This window comes from Pinus tabuliformis, chromosome 9 (assembly GCF_031772625.1).
Source record: "Pinus tabuliformis cultivar Carrire ecotype Pingquan chromosome 9, CPIR1, whole genome shotgun sequence".
Lineage (NCBI taxonomy): Eukaryota > Viridiplantae > Streptophyta > Pinopsida > Pinales > Pinaceae > Pinus > Pinus tabuliformis.
Window position 1 is genome coordinate 610,444,714 of NC_142307.1, and position 26,815 is coordinate 610,471,528.

Below are 26,815 nucleotides of genomic sequence, written 5' to 3' on the forward strand. Positions count from 1 at the left end.
TATGGGGGACTTAAGCAACATCTTGATGGTGACTAGCTTTTAGCCATGGTTCAAGCAACATTTATTTTCTTATATGCATAATGAAACTAAGGGATTTTTTTGATACCATGCTATCCCTAAGGATCCATAGTCACAAAAACTTGGACAACTAGTTTATAGATGTGAAAATGGAGGATTGAGCATTTGTTATAGGAGCTAAATGGAGACAACTAGATCAAAGCCTATAGACATGACCTATCATGCTCCAATCCTAGGTATTGAGGTAGAAGGCCTCGATCGTGAAAGGTGGGAAGTTTATGCAACCCTTCATGGATCCTGGGGCTAAGGAAGACCACCAAAGCCTAGGGGAACAAGGAAAAGTGATATCAACCAACCTTGAACTAGGCAACGTAAGTCTAAATATCTTCGATTTGTTATGGTTTTTCTATTATGCACAAAGCCACCACCCTATAAAATATTAATAATATGGAATTTAGGGCTTGTGGAAGGCATAAAGCCATGCATGGCCAGGTTATTGGGAAAGAGATAGATAGGATCTCCCTAGATATTGGCATCTCCTAGAGAAAAATCACTCAATAATCTCTCATGATGGATATGCGTTAGCACAATAATGGAATCATATCCTATTGTATGGATATATATTCAAGACAAGATAAGCCTATGTTGGACACCATCATAGATAAGTTGCAAAAACTAGATGATAGTATGATGACCTTTGTAGTATTATTCAAGGCTCATAAATTGGATTGGAAGGCATTGAGGGTATGCATGTCTTGGATGACTTAACAATAGCATAGATTGAATCTAAAATCTATACTAGAGGCAACCTAAAGCACCCCATATTTTTCGAGGAGGATGAGCGGAAAATGACATTAACATCGGCTTCTATTGGCTTTCCTCTCATGGTGTTTTAATCATTTATGTTTACTTCTTTTTGTTTTAGTCATAGCTTGATTAAGATTGGTTCTTTCTATTTAGTTTGAAGTGGCATCAAGCCGACTTATGTGATATCCTCTTTAGATAGTCCAATCAAGTCTTGGCAAATTGTGGCACTGTCATTTTAGTTTGTCATCCTCATACATGATATTATCATTATTGTTGTTTGATTAAATGTTGCAATGGGATTAAACAACTTAAAATATATATCCTTTGATGTCCTTTAATAAGAAATCAATTCATGTTCCTTCAATCAACCCCTCTCTCTCTCTCTCTCTCTCTCTCTATATATATATATATATATATATATATATTCTTACTTAAAAAAAACATTACTGAAAAACGAATATAAAATTCAATGATATACCTATTAAATAATATGACATCTCAAAAGTATCAAGTTCACAAGTTCACCATGCCATTGAGATGAAAATAATGATTAAAGACACCTACGCAGGTGTGGCTTCTACTAAATGCCCCTCTTTATATATATTGAACCCAAGTTTTTTTTTCAACATCGTAAGGTATAACAAAATTGTCTTTAACTCTGTAATCAAAAATAAGAAGGAAGGTACAAATACCAAGATTTGAGGCTTCTACGTTGTAAACATTATGTCATCCCAAGGGTATTAAATTTACCATGACATTGAGATAAAGGTGATGATCAAGGACTCTGACATGCACCTTCCACTAAAAAAACCCCTGAAAAGTTGCATTGACCCACAAAGTGGGTATACAACTTGAACCAATCAAATGCTGGCAAAGCCCCTGACAAAGAAGCAAGGATGCACAATGGGGGCAGCATTTTGCTAATCAAGTGAACCCTTTGCAAAAGTATATTGACCAACCAAGTTAATATACAACATCAACTGTTCAAATCCCCCCTCGCAAATGAACAATGATGCACAATGAGGCATGGTTTTGCTAATCAAATGAACCGTTTACACAGGCATGCCGACCAACAAAGAGAATATGTCTCCACTAATCAAATAACACCCTTATAAGGGCATGTTGAACCACAATGAAAAATCATGTTAGCATGGGATTGAAACCTATTAATATAATTATACTTCTTCACTAACTGATCAAACCTCCGTTAACATAACTTTAATATGATATTAGAATAATAATAAAATATATCACATTTTTATTTAAAAAGTTTATATAAAATATAACACAGTATCTATAATATAAACTACTAAATAAAAAGAATACATCTATTTTATTAAGGCTAACTGCAATAGAATCCTATTAAGTTGAGGCCGAAGACATACAAACAGATTTTTTCAGAACTGAAATGTAAGCACATTCCCTTCGACAATTAGAAGCACCCAGGAATGAAAGAACCAGTTGAAATTGCTCTCGAGTTGATTCCTTGGCTAACAAAGTTTTGTTCCTCAAAAGAGCCCATAGGGCAAGGCTAAGGTGTACATTGAAAATAAAGGCTAAAATTCACTGCGTGTGCAATATATAAATTAAGTCAGGTTAGGTTATGGCCATCTCCTCTCCCTCTTATTTAAGTTCATTTTCTGGGTTATTGAATATATAAATTAAGTCAGGTTAGGTTATGGCCATCTCCTCTCCCTCTTATTTAAGTTCATTTTCTGGGTTATTGAATATATGCACAGAGATTTATTTAAACCAAAGTGCAGAAGGATTAACATTTTTATGAACTAAAATTGAATTGGAAACAGAAATTTCCTGAAGGACTCAATAGCAAAGCTATGCATTAGAATTACCAGAGATGTATACAAACCTTGTGCAGGTTCGTTATGAAGCGATCTTTTCTGCTTTAGATGATCCCAAATAGATCAATTAAACAAGATATATGAAGATGAGATATAAACCTGAACCATGGGAGCTGCATGAAGCTTTTTGTTATGGCAAGTGCACTGTGTTTTATGTTGAACCCCATGAATTCTTTTTGCTCACCATTGCTACAGCAAACAATCAATGTGAAGTCCAATTGGTGTTGTTAGTGCTCTTGCTGGCTTGACAAGATCTGAACTTGAGATAAAATGCATTTATTGGTAAATGCTTTCATGCATGCAACCCCACATGATGGAAACGAGTAGCATTAGAATTCTGGTAATTAACTTATAAGCATCGGTCCATGAAGCGCATAAACGAGAAATTATAGCAGAATTAATATAATTATTCAACTGACTAAGCACATGACCACCTGCAAACCAAAGCCACAGCCAAAACTTATAACAGACTATATTAATACAACCGTCTCGATAATCTCGATCACTATCCCAGCGGACATCGCAATTCCAAAGCTGCATTATTTTTAATCATGTCAAGCCAGAATTATAAGGCCCTTGACTTCCACCCAACTATTAATCCACACACTGATTATCAATGCACACAAATACTATCTTCATATAATGGATATATGAGATTCAACCCATAATACTGTTTTGAATACGCCACAGGATTCGATGTCGAAAATCTCTGGGTACCCAACGTGGACATTATCAGTAGGATGAATTCACTCTGCAATGAAACGTTCGTTCATTTTTGTCCCACGAATCTTTACCTTTTTTTAATCACAGACCAAACAAGAAAACTTCAAATGGATTACAGCTCCTATAGCCATCGAGTCCGTTTCACCTGCAGCCATGTCCATTAAATTAAACTTTAGAAACATAAATGCTGAATCAACCATTTCAGTGGAGTTTAATTACTTATTCTCATCGTTGAAGTTTGATCATTACAATATAAAAAAGTAATTATCATGAAATTGACAAGTGTATTACTCTCTCTTAAATGCAGCGTTTATAAAGACAGATGTAGTGAATGTTTAGTATTCAGCATCGATCGATGTTAACCTGATAATCGATATGATTTAAGAAATGCGTTTGGTTCCAGATAAACATGGAATTTTTGCATTATTTAAATAGGGATTCATGTAGTATATAACTTGGAAGCTAATGAAATTTATAAAAGAGGGGATTAAATACAATGTTAAAGGGTGTGAATTCTGTATTTCTTTTATGTAGTTAAGAGAAATTATGGTTATTATTTTTACTTGGAGTTAATTTCCAATTTCCTATCTAGTAAAAGTTATAATAAAAGAGGACAAGTATAATGTTAGAATGTGAATTAGGTATATCTTATGTGTTTGAAAGAATGATTATCATTTTATTTTATCAATATTTAATTCTGGATTAATAACATGTTAAGGTTATATTATATATATTTTGAAAATATAATATGTTGAGTTTATATCAAATATATTATATTTTCAGAATTTAGAATAAATATCTATGTTAGTTAAAGTTATAATAAAAAAGATAAGTATAATGTAAGAATGTGAATTAAGTATATTTTATATAATTGAAAGAATGATTATCATCTTTCTTATTAATATTTAATTCTGGATTAATAACATGTTGAAATTATATCATATATATATTTTGAAAATATAATATGATGAGTTTAAATTAAATATATTTTCAAAATTGAATTATATCAAATATATTTTGAGAATTTAGAATAAATATTTATGTTAATTTGATGGTTTAATTATAAAACTTGGAATAAAATAAAATAAATATTATAAATTAAAATATAATTTTTTTATTATCTTTTAATAATAATAAAAAATTGGAGATAAATGTTAATTTATCATACACATTAGTGTAATTACATGTTTTCTCAAGAGCGATGGAGATTATGAGAGAGCTCGTGTACCCAGATTGTGAAGTTGTAGAGGATTGTGGTCTTACAATGTTAAATCCCCTCCAAGAAATGATGGAATATACGATTTCTTCCACATTCAGCCACACCTGAGCAAGCCAAGAAATCGTTCCTGAATTTCTATTTGTTGGTGAGATGTTGTAGCGATACAGTCACAAACAAGTACAAGGGCAAGATGGTGATGGCCGAAGCCGAATGCTATGAATCCCTTCTCCATTGCATGGTTAAGTCGGTCCCGTTGTTGGGGCTAACCGTAGCCACATCACTACAACTTTTACGTAAGTCTATGGTGTTATGGCTGTTACCTCCACCGTGGCCAAGCCTCGATCTCACATTGATACTCTCACTCCCGCCTTTATCAATGGCGTTGTTGGAGGTTTGCAGGTTTATGGCAAAGGAAATGTTTTTGGAGGGTTTGATTTCAATGTCCTTTATATTTTTGGATTTGCAATTTTAGTGGAGTTAGTTTTCTTTCTCTTAAAGGTTTGAAGAAATATGTCCAAATTCAAGATGTGGCCAATCAGAGGAGTTTTTATTCTCTTCAAAATATTTTGAGTAGTTTAGATGAGGGTTTTATCATAGATCTGGTGAATTTTCTAGATGAGGGTTTTATCGGAGGTCTCGTGAATTTTCTGATCTTTGTATAACCTTTATCAGTGGGTTCCTTCTGCATGTTGGTCAAAGCCTCGAATCACATCTCTTCACTTGCCATGAGTCAAGTATGCCTTTATTTCTCTAATCACCAGATTGAGAGATGGAGCCAAAGGATGGTGGGAACCTTCATCCTCCCAACCCAAGATTTTTAAGGAAGTCCTAAAGCCAGAACATTCATCTTTGAACCCCAATGATCTATCAAGACCATAGTATTCAAAACCGGAACCAATGACTGGAACCACTCCACCTATCAAACCAGGTTTCAAACTGGAACCAGTGGAACCAGTCAAACCACGGCTCATCACATGTGAATGAATAGATCTTTAGAAAAATACATTAAATAATTATTTTTAATGAAAAAAACTATTTTTAAGATTTAAAACCATGATTCCAAACCAATAGAGACAAAATATGCAAAGTTTTCTCATCTATATACCATGTAAAGGTGAATATATCAAAATGGCACCAACTGAAATATATATAAACAACAAAATACATAATCAATGAGGCTATAAATAGCCTCCAAAGTCCAAAAACGATGATACAAGCTATGGGGTCATTGGCCTACTAAAAGTCTACATATCAGTGATCAACATGATCGCTCCTTATCATGATCAAACTCATCACCACTACTAGACATGGGAACATCAACATGATCTACATAAATAATTTGGCTCTGAATTTGAGGACTCCTAAAACTCCTCCACAGCCTCAGTAGTAGTGAAAGTAGCAGCAAAACTAGACATCAAAACTACAAATCATTGTATCAACATGATCACTCAAGAAATTCGTCATTGATTCAGTGCTACTAGAAATTGGATCATCAAGAAGACATACATAAACATCATCTAGCTCAAAGTCTTCAGATTAGCATGCCTAACCAATGATTTTGGTTTGAGTCTGAGGGTTCATCTCTTCAACCTTATAATGTGGTAGAAAAAGCTTAGCATGCCTAACAAGTTATTTTCCTTTAAGTGAAGGGTACATTTTTGCTAAGGCCATGGTAAAGCCTGGAGGAGTTCAACAATCAATATCACCAACATCAACAAAATTCAACAATTAATGCCACCAACAACAAGGTACTTGAAATGGCTTCATGCACTTGATCAAATGTCAATCGCATACCCTCATGCATTATTTAATCAAATGGAAACATTAGAAACCCACAAACCATGAAATCCTAAAAACCATTAAGTCTGTTGAATTTTGAGTGATATCTAAAATTCTAGTTTCTCCATATGAAATCCAATGAGGTTGAAACCACTCTCAAACATCCTGAGTTATTTCACGGTAATGTTAAAAATTTAAGTAAAATGATGAAAATGAAAGATAAAGGAAATATCACTTTTACTTTAAGAATTTAACATTACAATTTATTGTTAGGGTTGAGATGTGTGAGGCAAATGAGAGGGGAGACATGTTTTTCTTTGAAGGGGTGTTTTTGGAGGGAAACAACCCCAAGTTTCCCTCAAACCCGCTTCAAGAATCACAAAACCGCATTTTGTGGGGTTTGCATTTGGCCTGGAAATAAACTGGTTGATTTATGATGGAACTGGTCGGTATATGGGAAAGCTAGTCAGTTCCATCATAAACCCGGCAGTATATGGCCAGTCAGACCAAAAAACTAGTGGGGCCACTCAGATAACTCGATTTTCCAACCAGTTTGATGGTCTGGGCTAATGAACCCATCGGTTTAATTGGTTTATGGTTCAAACAGGACGATTTTGAATATTATGATCAAGGCAAACATTCGTTATGGATCAGACAATGGATAACCCATCTCTTGAAGTGAAAAAAAATCAACTAACTTTGTGGCTGCATATTATGAATTATTTTCCATTTTAATGGATTTTTTCCCTCAATATCTGCTCTCCGGGAATGGGTACACCGGAATTGGTCACAGAATATAGATTTTTTATTTTGCTCAAAAGGATTCTTCATGGTGTTCTTCAAAACCTTAGAGGACCGACAAAAGGTTTTTGACCAGGTACCCTATTTTTTGGATCATGTGGGCCTCTCAATGCATCCATGGTTTCCTAACTTTAATACCCTTTCCATGACATCTCTAGCAACTCTAGTATGGGTAAGGCTTCCTAACTTTCCCATCCATTGGACACATTGAAGTATCTAAGAATACGTGGGAAATTTAATAGGTCGCTTCATCAAAATAGACACTAAAAGACTCTTAAAAGGAATTCTCACATTTGTTTGCATATGTGTCAAAGTGGACCTTAGTAAAGGGTTTCTAGATAAAATCTTGCTTAATAGGAGGGGTAAGGTTTTTACGCAACTGTTAGATTATGAAAATGTTGCTTTATGTTGTAGGGTTTGTCAATAGCCCAATCATCTTCAAAATGTATGCCCCTTTTCACAAGGGGTCTTTCCCCCCAAGATTTGAAGAAAACAAGCCATGGATGGCAAGATCTGAAAGGAGCAAAAGGGTCCAAGAATACTTTAGGTCAAAAGTACGAAAACCCTCAAAAACAAAAGATGTCTAACACCAAATCAAATCCTCGAGACTCAACTTACCCACATGAGACACCATTGCATCCCTCAATAGAGGAGACCCATCCTTTAAATGAAAATAAATGAGACTCTGCCATAATTGTGACTTCTATAATGAGTGGGAAAAAATATACCCATGAGTTCGATCAATCAGATAGCAACAAGGAAATGACAAATATGGAAAAACCATTGGCAATGGAATTATCTCAAAGAAATGATGTCAATGTTCCACCTACTATTGTTCTTAATAATTCTATAGTATAGATTGACATCCACAAAAGAAAAGGAAAAAAAAGAAAGGAAAAATCCATGATCAATCCCAAGATCTAATACTAGAATGTAGTAAATATATTTTCTTGTATTGTGATTATAGATTATGGATGATATGTTTTAATATGATATTTTGAGACAATATAAATTAACTTACAAAAAGAAATTGTAAAAATAAATAAAATAATGTGACCTTTTTTAAGTGCTTAAGTTTGAATCTTAAAAAAAATATGAATTCATTACTATCATGGACATCATTCACAATTTTCTTATAGAGGAGGAATTTTTTTTAATGGAAGACATAAAGTTTAGGGTTAAGTACCTCACAAATGAGAAATATAAGGATACTTAAGTATAATAAGCTAAAATATTTAAAATTAGAGGGTTTGTCCTCATCCCTCACATACAAAAACTCTTTAATTTAGGAATGAAGCAAGTCTTCCCTAGGCCGTGGACACAAAGCTTCATTGTTCTTATCTTTAATAGTGGGGAATAGAAGTATTCTCTCTAAGTATAGGAGCATTATAATTAGCCACATTTTATCCAAGCCGTACATAATTATTTTCAAAAAGAAGATTAACTTATTTAGAAAAAGATTAAAAAAAAGAGCTAAAGGCTACACAAGATTTAGGAGATATCATTTAGCTATGAAACACTTTGTTTAAGATCATTATGGCAGTTAGTCGTAGTAATAAAACCAATACCATTTGATGTTTCATTGAACTTAGAAAATAAAATTGACACAATGCCTAGAATAAAGCTTTGGAAGAGGTTTTTAGTGATAAAGGTTTCTTTTGGGTTGAGAAATGCCATCACAAGTTTGTATGAGAATATTATTGTCAAGTTTGAGAACACTAAGGGCTTATTGGAAGAAATTAACTACAATACCAAAATTAAGAAAGGTTTTCAAGTTAGAAGATTGCTTTGGAAGAAGCCCAACTCCAACTGGTACATTCATGAATCCACTAATAATATACTACAAAAATGAAAGTCATGATAGTTAAATAAAAAAGGGTTACCTATGACACTTTCATTTACAACAAGAACAACTTGGAAGATGCACCTTCATACAAGTATCTCAAATCTAATTTTTATCACAAGATCAACAATAGTTATGTCCTAACGAGAAATGGATAAGTGAAGGTTGGAAAGATCATTATGGGTATGAAAATAATTGTAAATCATTTATTTTTTGAATATGTAATAAAAATAAACTTTTATTTGTTGGGATCTAATATATCCAGAGAGTCATGTGGAGAAAGATAGAATAGATTTAAAAAAAAAAAAATATATATATATATATATCTAGAATATATATAATCTGAAAATTAAATGAAACATGCCATAACCTATTCTCCTTATAGAAGCTAGTATTCCCCCATTGAGAACATGACTATGACTAGGTATCTAATGTATAAGAATAAGTTAAATAACATGGAAAGTAAGAGGATTTCTAAAATTATTTCAAACTCCAACCAAAACCACCTTCTATCAAGCAGGGGTGGCATAAGGATGACCAATATTGGCTAAATCATTAGCAAATAAAGGAAAATATCTTATATTCTAAAATAGGGATAATATTACCTCAAAAGTTAAGGAGAAAATATGGTATGATAAGAGTTAAATGGGAATAAGAAATTAAAGATACTGTAAGAAGGATCAACCCTAATCTAGAAAACCAAAAGCATATTTTATTTCTACTAGTGTACAAAATAAAGTAAGCATTGCTAAACTAAAAAAAAATTATCTTGAGCTCCATAGTGAAAGATGTAGGACGAACTAAATACAATAAAGATATATTAATATATAACTTCTTAAATTCAATGAATATATATACATACATACATACATACATATATATATATATAATTTTAATAAAATATTATAAATATTATTATTCATTTATTAATAAAAATATATCTCAAATATATTTTAATATTTATTTATTTTAGGTAAAATATTTCAATGTGATCCCATGGGGCAACTTAACTAGTGATCACAGTGTTATGAAATATTATGTGATGCATTGGATTCAAGGCTCAAATCCCCCATAGGTGAATGTGAATATCATGTAAAAAAAGAAAACATATAAATATATTAAATTAATTAAAGTTAAAAAAAAAAAAAAAAAACAACAACAACAACAACAACAACTTTCCATCTATATATATTTCAATGTGAATTTTAGATTAAAAAAATCAAATATATCGATATATTAAATTAATGAAATTTGAATACCATGAAACATCTTTATGTCGACAGGGTGTAGAATAGATGGCGATGGGGTGTACTACTAAGGAAATTCGTGATGTGAAGATCACCAGTTTGAAACTTCGTGGGAAAACATCCATCCATGTTATGGATTGGTGTGGCCTAGGATGGGTGTGATCCTTGAGTGATTTTGGCATCTTGGATACCCCAAGTCACAGATTCTCAAGCCAAAGATTAAGCATGTAATCATGTCAGGACTCACACAACTTAGAAAACAAAAAAAACATAAAACATATTTCCATCTCCCTTGATATATATATATATATATATATATATATATATATATATATATATATATATATAAAGGTTAAATAGTTATATATGGTCAAAGAGAAATGCATAGCCACCCATCATCTACTATTATCCTATCACAAGGGAAAATATACCAATAGTATAGATTTAATGTCTTAAGATTGTATATTAAAAATTGAACTAGTCGACTACTTATAGCATAAAATAAACTATGGAAGTTTGATAAGCATTTAGATCTCATAATCCTACCAAATCTAAAGAAAGTAGCCTCATGGTTGAGAGTAACAGAGCATAACATATATCAATAAACCATGTTGGGTAGAACAAGAGTCCATTTATATAGGAAGAGTAGATCTACATTTTCTTTTGGTGAAGTGGCAAGAAGATTAGCTATCTTTTTTATTAGAGTTACAACTCTATTATCTCATTTATGCACCTTTCTGAAAATGTCATCAATGCATAACAAGAGCTCCTTTTGTGTCTTTGAGCACTCCACAAGAACATGTCCCAAGAGAGTATTTATGTGCTAATATAAATCTATATTTTTCGTATAACAAGTCTGGTAAGACTTGGTGTTATCGATCGTAGAAATTCCTTGTAGATTCAAATTGCTAATTGTAATTTACTAAAACAATAGACTTGAATCTACTCTACTCATCAATGGAAACAATTAAACGATCACGAAATCATGAAGCACATAAGAGAAAGAATTCAATCAACGCATTACACAATGATTTCATGGGGAAAGCCACAGCTAAAAACCCCTGCTATCTGTATATTACATTAGTTAGAAAATATGAGAAGATTACAATGATTTTCTCAAGCCCAAGAAACCTTTGCACTATATTTATCTGTATCATAGCTTCCTAGACAAGTCTAGGCCAAAACTTAACCAATTTATCGCTTTCCCACGTCCCTATTTCCTTGCGTTGTTTCCTTGGGAATTAGCCCCCTATTAATTAGGTAAATTCCTCAAAGGAATTGTGCAATCCATCATAAGCCTATCTCTGGCTGCATGCACCACCTGCATAATTCAGATGATTATACAACTGATAGTACAATGTCCTTAAACTCCAATCTCAACTAGGAAACTCTCAGACCTAACATGCATGAGTTATTTATGAGCAAATCATCAATTAATTGGTTGATCACTGTAGGTAGCACCACACTACTAGACCTCCCACTAGTTCCTCCAACAATTGGAACTATTTTAACTAACTTTAACTCATTTAGACTGAATTAATTAATTACAACTCAAAATAAACTCAACCAAGGCTCCTATAAAGTAGGACACACTCTACATGACTCAAGTTAGACTCTCAACTCGAATTAACTAAGCCAACTAAGTCAAATTAACTTAGTTAACTAATATAAGTTGTCATGAGATGTAGAATTACAATTTTATTCCTAATTTAATTCAAGGACAAAATTAAATTAGGATTTTCTTGTTGCATTTTCAACACTCCCTCTTAACAAGAAAGGGATTATCTACTACCCTGATTCTACCTCTATGAAACCCGAATTTGCATCTTGACAATGCCTTTGTCAAAATATCTGCATCTTGTTCTTATATAGGAATGTACTCGAGCAACATGATTTTCCTGTGCACAAAATCTCATAGATGATGATACCAAATGTCGATATGCTTAGACCGATCATGAAAAACTAGATTCTCAGAGAGTTTGATACAACTCTAATTGTCACAGTAAATCAGTGTAGGATCCATCTACTGACCAAATAACCCAACAAGGATTTTCCTCATCCACATAGCTTCACATGTTGCTTGACTGGCAACCATGTACTCTACTTCTACTGAACTAAGTGCAATTGATCTCTGCTTCCTTTGTACCAAGAAACTGTTGTTGACCCAATACTCAATATCCCCCCTGATGTTCTTTTCTTGTCGAATGGACTCCCTACCCAACTTTCATTTTTGAAGCCTTGCAACTTTACTCCCTATTTCCGTACGTACCAAAGACCAAACTGAGTGGTGCTTATAAGGTATCTCAACAAATGTTTAGTTGCCTTCCAATAGAGTTTGGTTGGCTTAACCATTGCTTGACTAAGCTAGTTAACTGAAAAAACATATGTTCAGTAGTGTGTTCACCAAATACATAAGTGAATGCACAAGCTAGCTGTAAATAGTAGCCTCCACTACTTCTCTTGAAATAGCATCTTCCATCCTCCAATTCCCTATTAGGGGAGTCTCCATGGGTTTGTTGTTCTCCATGTGGAACTCCTTTAGTATCTCATTGACATACTTTCCATGAGAGACAAATAGTGCCTCATATCCTTGCCATACTCCCATACCAAGGAAATAATGCATGAGCCCCATGTCTTTCATCTTGAATTCTCTTCCAAGATCCTCTTTGCAAGATTTTACCAGCGTCTCATCACCTATTAGAATTAAATCGTCGACACATAATACTATAATCAACAATTTACCTTCAACCAAAATATGGTAAAGGTTTGCATCTTCTTAACTTTTGGTGAAGCCCAACCTGGTGAAATAGTTGTCAACCTCGGTGTGCCAACCACAAGGTGCTTGTTTCAATCAATACAAATCTCACTTCAGTCTGTACACATGTGACTCTTTGTTGAAGGTCTCAAATCATTTCGGCTACTCAATGTACGCCTCTTCCTCAATCACACTATTGAGGAATGTTGTCTTTACATCCATTTGATGTATCTTCGATACCATCTGTGTTGAAAGTGATAGAATAGATCTGATTGAAGAGTACCTTGCTACTGGAGAAAAGGTCTCCTCTTAATCAATTCCCTCCACATGAGAGAACCCTTTGGACACAAACCTAGCCTTGTGTTTCTCCACACTCCCATCTTTTGCTTGCTTTACCTTGTAAAGCCATCTAGAACTCACCACTGACTTGTCTGCTAGTCTTGGGACCACTTCCCAAACATTTTTTTTGATAATGAAGTCATACTCCTCAACCATGGCATCAACCCATACTGGTTGTTGAACTACTTCCTCAAATGAGGATGGCTCAATCTCTACACTCTCGCTCATCAAAGCCATGTAGACCGTGCATCAATCTGGTGACTACCTATGTTTGCGTTGTGATGTGGGTGCTCCCACATTGTCTCTAGCACCATGCATCAATCTGTCATCCTCTCTAGTGTGCTTCCTTCCATCTCTGGAATTTTCTGCATGAGTGGGTGCTTCCACTCTCTTCTTCTCTACAAGTGGTTGCTCCACATCATCCTAAGGTTCTTTCTTTGGAGCTAAAAGCTCCTCTTCTCCATGCGACTGAAGCTCCCTCTCAAGGGAACATCTCGTGGCCTTCTCTTCATCGAACTTCACATCTCTATGAACCACTGTCATCCTGTGAGATGGAAGGTACACCCAATAGTTGTGAGGTGTATCAGTGTACCCCACAAATATGTCGAACTCGGTTGTTGGCTCCATATTTTTCCTTGCATCCTTGGTAACATGGCAGTAAAGTGATGAACCAAAGATCTTGAAGTGTGCCATATATGGTTTCTTACCTGAAAAAACTTCTTTTGGTGTACTCATCTCGAGAATTCGATGAGGACTTGTGTTCTACACATATACAGTTGTGTTGCACACTTTATCCCACAAGTGCAACGATAAGCCCTAATCATGTAACATTGCCTGTGCAACTCCCACAATACTTTTGTTCTTCCTTTCAGCCACCCCATTCTATTGTGGATTATGGGGTGCTATTAACTCCTGTCGAATGCCTTCTGATGCACATAAGTTCTTGAATTCATTCACCACAGTTATCACTCTTGAGAGCTTTAACTTTCATGCCAGTGTCTTTCTTAACAAGTGCTTTAAATTCACAAAATTTAGCGAATGTTTGATCTTTCTTCTGCATGAAGAAAATCCAGCATTTACGACAAAAATCATCTACAAATATTACATAATACTTGTGCTTGGTCATGGAGGTTGTTGAGAATGGTCCACACACATATGAGTGAACTCTTTCAAGGATCACTTGCACTTGACTGTCCTTATCATGAAAGGTATCTTTGGTGTATTTCCCCGATGTACACCCTTTGGATGTATCTCTCTAATCTAGTGTACCCTTAGGAAGTCCTGTAGAAATTTGTTGCATGATCTTCAAGGCTCTGTGGTGCAAGTGACCCAGTCTTCTATGCCATAACTCACCAATGTCTCGGCTCTGCACCTTCTCTTCTTTTGTGCTCAAAGTAGCACAGTCTTCTACATCCAATTTGTAAAGGTTCTTCACCCAAACCCCGATCCATTTCACTTGCCCTGAGGCTATGTGACGAAGGAAAGCCTTTCCCTTACTAAATATCACGTCGTAGCCACGATCCTCCAACATAGAAAATGAAACCAAATTTTTCTTCAGACCCGAAACATACATGACATCTTTTAATGTGAGAGGAGAACCAGACTCCCTCTGAAAAGTAACAGTATCGATGTCAGTCGTGCTATACCTTCCATCATCTCCCATTTCGATGTGCATTTGGAGGTCCTTCTCCTCCAAGTCACTAAAGAATTCTTTGTTGTCGGTCATATGGAATGAGGCTCCACTATCCTGATACCACACAACACCCATCACCGATGTCACCATGGAATCGATGAGGGATACTTCGTGGCATAGTGTCCCAGCTCATGACAGTGAAAACATTTAATCTTCGACACGTCCTTTTCCTTTCTTCCCTGACTGGAATCTAATTTGGAATGGGATGACTTCCCTTTCCCTTTCTTTGCCTTTCCATTTAAGGCATAGTTCTCCTCATCATCATGCTTGGATGAGGATCCATCTCCATTGTTCTGCCGAATCTATTCTTGTACCAAGTCATACCATAAACATTCCCACTCTGGTAGCTTCTCCCTCCCATTTACTAAGTCGTGGTAGTTGTGCCAGACTTGGGAAGTCCTATAAGTGCTAGGCTGACCAAATCATCTTCAATAACTATAACACTAACACTTTCAATCTCATCCCAACATTGGGTGAACTTGGTCAAGTACTTTGATATTGTGTCACCCTTCTCCATCTTGATTTTTTTAAGCTTGTCCTTTAGTGCCAGCTTCCTATGGTCATTGTTGTTTTGAAACAGGTATGTCAAGGCCTTCCACATTGCATATGGAATCTCCTTACCATGGAGGTTCGAGACAATATGATCTCGAACTCCTTCTAGGATAATCCTTCTTGCCTTTGCAACACATTTTCTCCACTCTGCCAGATCTTGAGCATCAGTTGTTGGAGGCTTAGGAATATCTTTATCTATGAATTCCTTAAGTTTGTTGTCTTCCAACACTGCCTCCATCCTATCCTTCCAAGCAATATAGTTCAAACTACCCTCAAGGGCATATTCGAGTCTCAATCCGTAGAATGACATCATGTTGGCTTTGAAGTATGATACTACAAATTTGATTTCACCTGCAAAAGACAAACTCGTATTCTCCTCTTCTAGAGTGATTTCTACTCTGATACCATGTAAAAATTCCTTGTAGATTCAAACTACTAATTGTAATTTACTAAAACAATAGACTTGAATCTACTCTACTCATCAACGGAAACAATTAAATGATCTTGAAATCACGAAGAATACAAGAGAAAGAATTCAATCAACACATTACACAATGATTTCCAAGGGAAAGCCACAGTTAAAAACCCTACTATCTGTATATTGCATTAGTCAGAAAATATGAGAAGATTACAATGCTGCTTAAGCCCAAGCAACCTCTGCACTATCTCTATCTATCTCACAACTTCCTAGACAATCCTAGGCTAATACTTAACCAATTTCTTGCTTTCCCAAGTCCTTATTTCCTTGCGTTGTTTCCATGGGAATTAACCCCCTATTAATTAGGGAAATTCATCAAAGGAATTGCGCAATCCATCATAGGCCTTTCTCTGACTGCATGCGCCACTTGTACAATTCGAATGATTATACAATTGATAGTACATTTTCCCTAAACTCCTATCTCAACTGGGTAACTCTTAGATCTAAAATGGATGGGTTATTTATAAGTAAATCATCAATTAAATGGTTGATCATTGCAGGCAGCACCACACTACCAAACCTCCTACTAGTTCCTCCAATAGTTGGAACTAGTTTAACTGACTTTAAGTCAGTTAGATTGAATTAATTAATTACAACTCAAAATAAACTCAACCAGGGATCCTATAAAGTAGGAGACACTCTACATGACTCAAGTTAGACCTTCAACTCGAAATAACTAAGCCAACTAAGTCAAATTAACTTAGTTAACAAATACAAGTTGTCATGAGATGTGGAATTACAATTTTATTCCTAATTTAATTCAAGGACAAAATTAAATTAGGATTTTCTTGTTGCATTTTCAACAACAATCTCCAGAATCCAATTACAAGTGTCTGTTTCTACAAGTTGATTTGGAATGAAATGTCGATTGAAATGCACTTCATCCTCCATATCAAAGATAATACTATGAATTTCATCGATGTAGTGTCATTGAGTTTTCCATGGATCTTTGAGACTCTACTCGAACTTAGGGATGCATGGTAAGGTGACTTCTCATTGCTCCCTTGCTACTCAAGGGAGCTATTCATCTAGCCATAATGAGAAGGAAGCCACATTATATTGCTTAACTCAATGGCTCTAAGATCCAAATCCAAGGTCTAAAAATGAACCCACCAATTAGGAAAAGAAATTTCTATAAGAACCTTGAACCAATTGAGCTAAAAGACTTCAAGATTCCTCCAAACTTGCCAGATAAATAAGATATCCCACCAAGGGGAATGCCACAGGCAGTAGGAGTTCTTGATATTACAATGAATTGAACCTTCCCAACTCTCATGGGATTTTGCAATGAAAATGTGCCTTCCCCTTATTGGAATTGAGTACTAGAATTCAACTATGGAACCACCTGATGGACACTTAGGCACTAGAAACCACATAGTGAACTACTAAGCTCAGTTGTTATAAAAGAAAAATCCATGCCCTAGTAAAGAATCAATAAATAAGAAATAGAAGTACCACCACACACCTTGTGCCAATTGATCCTTTGATCCTATAGGAGAAAGAAGAGTGCACAACCCAAAAAAGGTTGAGACAAGAAGGATTTTCTAATGTATAGATATTTGAAGGCACCCAACTCCCCTAGGCTTGAGTGAAGAAAATATTACTTCCGCGAATAGTCATTGAGGACATGAACTCAAAGAGTACTAGACCTAGTCTAGTCAAGCACCCATGAGCTATGCAAGCCACCAAAGAATCAATTTTGAGTGCTAAAAAGTATCACAAGCTTGTTTGATAATCGAGACCCAAAGGTAGTGAAAAGAACACCCTTAGTTCCAAAGCAAACTAAAAGATAGACAACCTCATGCCCTAAAATACGTGGAAGCCATCCAAATTTATTTTGCAATCTCGAACAAGAGACTAAACCAAATATGAGTGGCATGGAAAGGAAGTTAACACATAAAAAGCCATAATAGATAGCTAAATTGTAGAAAAGACTCACAAAAATGGAAATAGATGAGAATTGAGCTAGTATATTGGGTTGGGACTTACCTTAATTAGGAGTAAAAGGGGTAGGAGAATACCATGCAGCAGACCATTTTAAATAGGGTGAGCAAACATTGAATTTCACCACCCTGCGACATGATGCACTCTTATCTTCTCGTCACCTTCCATTTCTCCTATTGAATTGACCAAAGGATAGAGCAATGTAGTTCTTTGTCCTGCAAGAACAACCCAATTCCCTACCCAAATAATACCAGAAACCACACACATCTCACCGAAATGAAATTATTGTTTCCACATGTGGGGAGGGTCAAACCCCATCATCAAATTCACTCACCTACATACTGAATTAGGGAATCAGATCCCCTAATTTGACATCCTCCTAGGGCAAGGTTGATAAATTGACCATTTCCTTTCATATTAAATAGAAAAGAAATTACTAAAAATTATTACAAAGATTTTATAAGATTTCATCCATGATTCGTGTAGGGTTATTACTAATTATTAAAAAAGAATTACATTTAAACAATGTTAATCATTCATTTACAATTAAGATAAAATAACTATATACATATTAATATCAATAATTGATTTAAAGTTAAAATATTAATTCAAAGTGAATATATAATTACTAGATTAACTTAATAGTTGATTATAAAATAATTGCATACTTATAAGCCCTCTTGAAATTGCTTAGCAATAGTGTTAGATGTAACTTCATCCATTTAAGTGTAATTGAATTCCTTTTAATGATAGTCATAGGCCTTTTCTTCTTCTATATTGGATTTGGTTATTAGCTAGAATTACAATATTGTATTTAGTTTATTTCTTTTAGTTATCTAATTTATTTCAAAAGAAATTATCAAGAATAAATGAAAACATTTTTTCAAAAAATTATGATAAATTAATTATTAATTTAGTTTCTTTTAAGTTTAATAGTAAAAAACATTATGAAGAAACTAAATTGATTTATAATCCAAGTTAATAGAAAAATAACATTTTATTAATATATATATATATATAAACAAACTAAGTTTTCAATTTAAAAGTCAAACCATTCAAAACTTCTTAATATTTATTTAAAAAAAAGGGTTATATTGTCTTTATGATCGAAGAGATTAGACATGACAATTTAAGTAATAAATATAACTATTTAAAATTTAAAAGTCAAACCATTCAAAACTTCTTAATATTTATTTAAAAAAAAGGGTTATATTGTCTTTATGATCGAAGAGATTAGACATGACAATTTAAGTAATAAATATAACTTATTAAATAGGTAAAAATAAAGTTTTAAATAATAAATATGCCATCATTTAAGATATTATCGTATTTTTTATATAAGTTTATAAATTTTATAGTCTTATAAATATCGTTATATAAATCTTATAATTTTTTTTTATAGATTTTATATTCTTATATATTTAGAGTATTTTTGGTATTGATTAATATTTTTTTTATAATTTTGATTTTTCGATGATCTCTATTTTTATATAATGAAAAATATATAATTTTTCTATTAAAATTTATACATAATTTTTGATAAAATTAATTTAATAAAATATTATACTAAATTAAATTTGAATTTTATAATTTTTAAAATTATTTAAAATAATAAATTATTTTAAAATAAAATATATAATATTTAAAAACAATTTTATTATCATTAATAAAATAACTCCAATAATTTAAAACAATTAATTTTAACTTTAAAACAATTAAAATATTCATATTTTAAAACAATTAATGGAAATATAGATGACTACAATAATGTTTAACATAATTATTTTGGGTTAAAGAATTGGGATTGCCTAATACAAAGTAGCTAAGCATGAAGCTAATGCAATGGTATTACGAAATCAATGCAATAATGTTTTACGTAGTTTCATGGTTTAATATTCTGGTTAAAAGCTTGTGGTTCAATAAAAAGCAGTTAAGCCGGTGTATAAAATTTAAGAAATCAGTTTTCGAGGAGCTAAGCCCAAAAATCAGTTGAATAAAGAGTACCTAATAGTAAACCCTAGCAAATTAGTGCAGTAATGTTTTGCATAGGATTCTGTAAGGCTTTGAGTTTTTGTTCTGATCTCTCTGGGATCCTATGTTCTGTACAGTTTTTGATTTTGTTCTGATTTTTTTGGGGATCTTATGATCTTTTTGGAGATCCTATGACTGTCAATCTTGATTTATATGCACTAATATGTCAGCAAGGTATATGTCCCTTGCCATATCTTATGATCTTTATATTGTCTTAATATAAATCTATGAAGATTTTTCTTTCTGAAAAAACGTTTTACGTAAGATTCTCTGGTTAGACAAATGGGATTTGTTTAGCGTAGGATTCTCTGGTTCGAAGAATTCGGAATTGTTTAGAGTAAGATTCTCTGGTTCGAGAATTGGGGATTTTTCAATGAAGAGCAGCTAAACTCAGAGATCTTAATGCATAAAAGATAGCAAATCACTGCACTCATGTTTAACATTTATGTTTTTAGGTTAAGGAAGTGGAATTATTTGATAAAGAGCAATAAGCTTAGCGTAAGATTGTACTCAGCGATATTTTCTTAATGGGCTGGCGTTATGGTCTTCTAGACAAAACCTGTTCCAAACCTAAAATCGAAAAAACAAGTTCAAGAGCTTTGTCCCTTGTGAATTTAAAATAATCCGAAAAAATAACAGAGAGTTCAGAACTTTGTCCCTTTGTACAGTGTTCAGTGCTTTTGTTTTCTGGGTTTACTCAAGTTTCAGTTCACTTTGTAAATTTCGATGCTGTCCAACCATTCTTGATGCAGGAGAGTATATATATATATATAAGCACTTTGTAAATTTCGATACTGTCCAACCATTCTTGATGCAGGAGAGTGTGTATATATATATATAAAAGCTTATGCATTAATGATGAATTTGCTTCAATACGAGAGAGAGGAAAATATCAGTCAACTAAAATTAAATAAATGTACGCGCAGCAAAGCAAATAAAAATGCCCATTTTTATTTTAATGCAGAGCTTCAGTCTGCAGTTTGGACTACTCGTAAACGATATGCACCATAAATGAGAAATGAGATGTACAATTTTCGTGGGGTCGTCGGGTCATAAATTTTATTACCTTGTGAATATTAAATAACTGTCTATTCTGAATATGTTGTGTCAGATGAAGTTGAATTCCGTTTTTTTTTGTCATTTTTAATTGAATTTTGAGATGATTTTATTGATGGAAATTTCTAGGTATTTTGATAGGGAAATAGCATTGAATTAAATTGGTTGGAGATAAGATAAGACTTACCTGCTTCCCAACAGCTGAGCACTCAGCAAAGAAGGGTGCAATTGTTCGTGACTCCATATCTTCAGTTTCACTATTTTTCATGACTCGTTCTTGCTCATGGATCTTCTCTACTGAATGCAACAATCACAGGGTCATGACCTCGACACTCCCGGCCTCCACTACTAGCGTATTGCGACTCAACCTGAAGAAGGATTAACTGACTGCCTCCCGACTCATAATGCACACACTGTTAAAAAAATTGTCTAACTACTGCTGGCCGGGTTGCTGATCGTCGTTGCTGGTGTCTTGTTGCTGCTGCGCCCTCTGGTGATCATACTGATCAGGGCTGCTCATGGGCCTTCCAGCCGGATTATATGCGCCGAGAGGTGCGATGATTCCATAAGGCCCTTCCCCTCCGATGCCCAGCCCTATACCGGGATGCTGCGGGGAGCCTTGTTGCAGAAGCATGGAGCTCATGGACATGTGGGCTCCTAGATGGGCGGTCTGGAGTTCGAGCCCCGAGAGATTGATTCTGGGCATGAGAGTAAAGCCACTGGGAAGCATCTGGGTGGGGAGAGGCATCATGGGATTCGAAGATGATTGCAGATTGTTATGATCTCCGCCTCTTCCCGTGCCGAGATGAATCGAAGTGCTTGCAGGAGCTGCTAAACGATAGCCGGAGGTCCATAACTGTTCTTGGGATTGATTAAGGGCAACACTGGAGGGTGGGGTCGAGCTGGAGCCGGCGGTCACTGGGAGCATCCATATGGTTCCGGGCATTGGCGATCGGCTGCTGGTAGGCGCCACGGTCCACAGTGCGGCGGCGGCGGCGGCGGTAGGAGGCATGAGACCCGCAGCCTGGCTAGAGAGGCTAGTAGAACCGGGGCCATACTTAGAACCCGCCGTCGCACTCGTCAAGAAACCGGTCCCGCGTTCTGATTCATCGTGCATGTGACCAACGGACTGTTGTTCCCCCTTCCCAGGCGGCACGGACCCCATGACGAAGCCCTCGTGATGGAAACCCAACGAAGCACCCGCCAGGCCTTTCATAAATCTCCGCTCTGCCATTTCAGAATTATCCCTCATGTCCGGCTCTGATCCAGCCCCACGGAGAGCCAAACCCATCGGACCGTAGGACGTCGAAGGGCGCCCGCCGGCCACCATACTCCCCGAGCTCCGCATCGAACCCGAAATATTCTGGGCCGACGCCGGTACCGTTCCGGTGCCGGTTACCGCTATTATCGACGGCTCCGCCTGCTGTAACAACCACTGAATCGTCTCTCCGTCCGACTTGTGGCCCAGCTCTCGCGTCAGCTGAAAGATCCTCGCAGCGCATGTGGCCGGCATCCGGATTCTCCTGCCCCTGCCGTCCACTTTAGTATGCCTATCCTTGGTCGGTTTCTTCGGCGGAACCTTCTTAATCTCCCCTCCCTGTTCGCTGGCGGCGCCGCTGCTCGTAGCTACCACTACAGCGTTTTGAACCTGCGGCGCCACCGCCGCCTTCGTCTCCTCCACAGCCCTACTGACGGTAACCAAAGCCACGCTTGCAGCATTCATTTGCTGATCCGCCCGTTCTTTACCCGAATAATCGCGATACCCTCCCAATGCCCTGTTGCCCCCTTCAATTCTATTGCTCCCAGCCATTGCCGCCTGCATAGCCTGCACAAGGCTCCCTCGTCCGAGCTGCAATCCAGGGTGCTGCGCTTCCATTACTCTCGACGAAGCCGGAGACCCATGATAACCCTGTACCAAAGACCGCTGCAGACCACCCAACTCTGAGATCTCACACCCGCTGCCGGAATCCCTCTGTTCGGACTTACCTCGATCTGAACGTTCATCGGGCTCCATAACTCTACAAACAAATCTCCACCATAACTGAATCCCCTAAACCTGCAAACACTACAACCCAACCCACATCACCGATCTGACCATGACATCTATTACCACAATCAAGAACCGTAGTTCATCGCAGCCACCCTAAACCTCGTCCCACCTTCCGATCACACACTGTTCGCTCCTAAACCCCACCGCACCGGATCAGTCCCCCGTCTAACCCCACCATATACAAATGCCTGGCCCATTGTGAAACAAACACAGATCCATCGAAATCCCTAATCCAAACTCCAAAATCCAAACCTCGAATCAAATAAATGCCAAGCCCATGACTTCCATCTGCCCGCAGATGGGGGAGATTAAACGAAGAAAACTAGAGCATAAACATTGAGAAACTGATCTCGACCCCACGCCCGCCTCCCTTGTGGCCGACGCTCTCCCATAGGTTCCATCATGGCCCCGCATTTTCTACCAAACCAACAAACTTCATTCCCCTTCCCTCCTTTTCTCCCTGCAGTGCACTGCACTCCACTCTACAAACGACAATTATTCACCATGATGTTCTATTCTTACGCTGCGGTATCTAAAGTCGACAGCACAGCAAACATTAAAATAAATAAATAAAATAACAATATGCCAACACAATTAACGCCCGTTCTCTAACCTGCTTGCCCGCCCGCACGCACACTGAGTCCTCCCCTAATCCTATTGCAGTAACTAAAACGTACTGCAAACGCAAAACCCTAATCTCACTCGAACTGCTTTACGAGGACAATGCATTTCGTCAGCCATGCACAGTGCCTTTCCACGTGGGTACCACCACTCCCCCACCTCTTTTAACCGCCAGTCAACGCCGCCGCTCCACCCCGCCGGCTCCCGCTCGAGGATTTTATCCTCCGCCCGAGGACCGTAACAGCCGTTCCGGTGAAATGGTCGGCTCGGTCACCTCCCCCCTCCTCGCTGCTCCTCGTTGTGTTTGGTGCTGTTGTATTATGTCCTAATGCCCCTGCTAACCCAACCGCCTTACCCGCTTTCCGGCACACTACCGAGAGTCGAGCAGCCTCGGTATATACCCATGGGGTTAACATTCCCACTACTCTCACCCATGGGCCCCACAGTGTCATCATAATTTTTTTTGAGCGGGGGAAAATGTAAAGTTGACAAATCTAAGGTGAGCGAGTATTATTTATTTCACATCATGCCCTCTTTTCTGCAAATTGGCCCCAGGCACCTAATAGGACAATGCCACGTAATGATTCCTCCTTAGGACAGCGAAAGCAACTGGACCTATCTTGAGCGTTATAGAATAAGCCTTTAAATTAATCTAAGCAGAATTAACTCTATTAAATTTTACTACAACTTTATGCCAATTCAAAATTGTTCTCCTCCTTTTCACATCTGATTCCCTGAAACTCGCTACCCGTCTCCACATGGACATCTATCGATTATCAGCTTAGGTATGATATGTACATTTTTTTGGATTATTTTTATTTTGAATTTAATTTTTTTTAAAGTGTGATAGGACTATATTTTTATTGGTTCAATATATTGTTTGAACCAATAATTTTATATTAAAAGATACCTTAACAAAGTATTCGTGTATCCATAGACAAATTTAAATAAAAATTTTAAAATTTATCAAAATTACAAATATTATTATTAAAATTAATGAAATCATATAATTAAAATGTAATAAGAATATTTAAAAATGCTCAATAAATTCATAAATTTAAAAACAATAAAACACTATAATTTAATCAATAATTATTTTCTAATCATTATTAAAACAGTGATTAAAACAAAATTTAAATCCATATAAAATTTGAACTTCTTTAATTAAAATAATTTAAACATTTAAAATACACTAATCATAGAAGAAATTTCAAAAAACAATGTAAAAAAGAAATTTAAATTTATAAATATTTTATTTATTTCGTACAAGAAATATTTTGTTTTATAATATTTAAATTTTTTTAGTCATAGTGAATTCGTAAATTTTTGGACTAATTTGGGTGGTGAACTTAATGGTTAAGAGCATGTGTTTCTTCCTAACACGATACAAGTCCAAATCCAAAGGGAGTGTAGTATGTATACCTTCATAAACTTTAGCAGTCAAATCGTTGTGGAGTGAGTTCCTTGTCTTACAAACAAAAAAACCTTATACACCAATTTGTTATGGCTTGGTCGTGACCTTAAAATTTGAATATTATTATTATTTTATATTTTGTAATTATATAAATAATAATATTTTTATCTAGTATTTTTTAAAATTAAATATCTTTAAATATTGTTTTAGAAAATAGAAGTTGAAATGGTCTTTTAATATGCCCATAGGGCTTTGGATTGACAGTGAATGGATGTACTGTTAAGACACTCCTTGCGATAGGTCACTGGCTCAAATCCCCATGAATGCTTACATACAAAAAAAAAAATGATCTTTTCATATTATACATATATTAAATTGTAATTAAAATTATATATGAAATTATAATAACTTAATTTATATAGATATTAAATTGTAATTAAAATTTTATATATGAAATTATAATAACTAATTTTATAAGAAAAAAAAAATAAATTTATAATAATAATTAATAAGATATTTTTTTATAAATTGAAATTTAATATTTTTTAGAATTAAAATTTATTTTATTTATCTTTAAATTTTAAAATTATTTATAACTCAAGAAAAGTACATATTTCTCGAATATAAAGATACAAACAAATGGTTCCATACTGATAAGAGTAAAAACCCCCTTACATATCAAGGAGAGGTTGATATGAGGTAAAGATACAAGCAGATGGTTCCATACTGATAAAAGTTAAAAAAACCCTTACATATCAACAAGAGGTTGATATGAGGTTACTGATAAAAGTTAAAAAAACCCTTACATATCAACAAGAGGTTGATATGAGGTTATTTCAAGGAGAGCGGATTTTTTGAAATACATTGATAGCACATTGATGTATTGGCATACTTTGAAGTCTAAAATAACTTTTATAAACCGAAAAACTTGAACTGTGAAAAATGTTTATAATATTTAAAAGAAATAGTAATAGATATTATAGGTTGCAATAGTTACTTTAAAAGAAATAGTAATAGATATTAAATGTTAGAATAGTTATTTATTTATGTTTTATTTGATTTATTGTAGTGGATAATTTCAATATTATAGGTTGGAATGGTTATTTATTTATGTTTTATTTGATGCGATATTTATATATATAGTAATATTTATGGTGAGAGATGGTTTATTTATTATAAAGGAAGTAGGTCTTTATCTACTAAATAATAGTTATGGTTAGAAATTATTTATTTATTATGAAAAAAGAAGTATATGGACATTTTTGTCACAGATGGTTGAAGATTTTATATATATTTAAATTTTATTCTACAAAGGTTTATTTATTTCGTTAAAAAAAAGACTTTGTATTAAAAGAAGTTGCAATACAAAATATTGAAAATTGATTTTAGTTTACGAAACATTTTTTCTATTCTTTTAATTATTTTTAAAGTGTAAAGTTTATCACTTTTTATACATAATTGTTCAAAGAATTATTATTATTAAATTCTATAAAATCCCTTCGAATATAATAGAAATTTATATAAAGTTTGTAATTAGGATAGTCATATAAATTAAAGAGTTCAATATTTTCAATTTGTAAATAGGC

The 26,815-nt window shown here is 34.9% G+C and overlaps 1 protein-coding gene across 1 annotated transcript; it reads right to left on the reverse strand.

Annotated features, from left to right (window-relative positions):
* Positions 1–2,681: 2,681 nt before the first annotated feature.
* LOC149150075 (uncharacterized) lies at positions 2,682–23,683 on the reverse strand. The gene is made up of 2 exons (XM_089437918.1): positions 21,332–23,683; positions 2,682–3,552 (listed from the first exon to the last, which is right to left on the reverse strand). The coding sequence occupies exon 1, from the start codon at positions 23,156–23,158 to the stop codon at positions 21,578–21,580; it is 1,581 nt and encodes a 526-aa protein (XP_089294044.1). The 5' UTR covers positions 23,159–23,683; the 3' UTR covers positions 2,682–3,552; positions 21,332–21,577.
* Between the last annotated feature and the right edge of the window lie 3,132 nt (positions 23,684–26,815).

Excerpts from the sequence above, each read along its gene's own strand:
- LOC149150075 (XM_089437918.1), bottom strand. The coding sequence starts at position 23,158 with ATGGAGCCCGATGAACGTTCAGATCGAGGTAAGTCCGAACAGAGGGAT.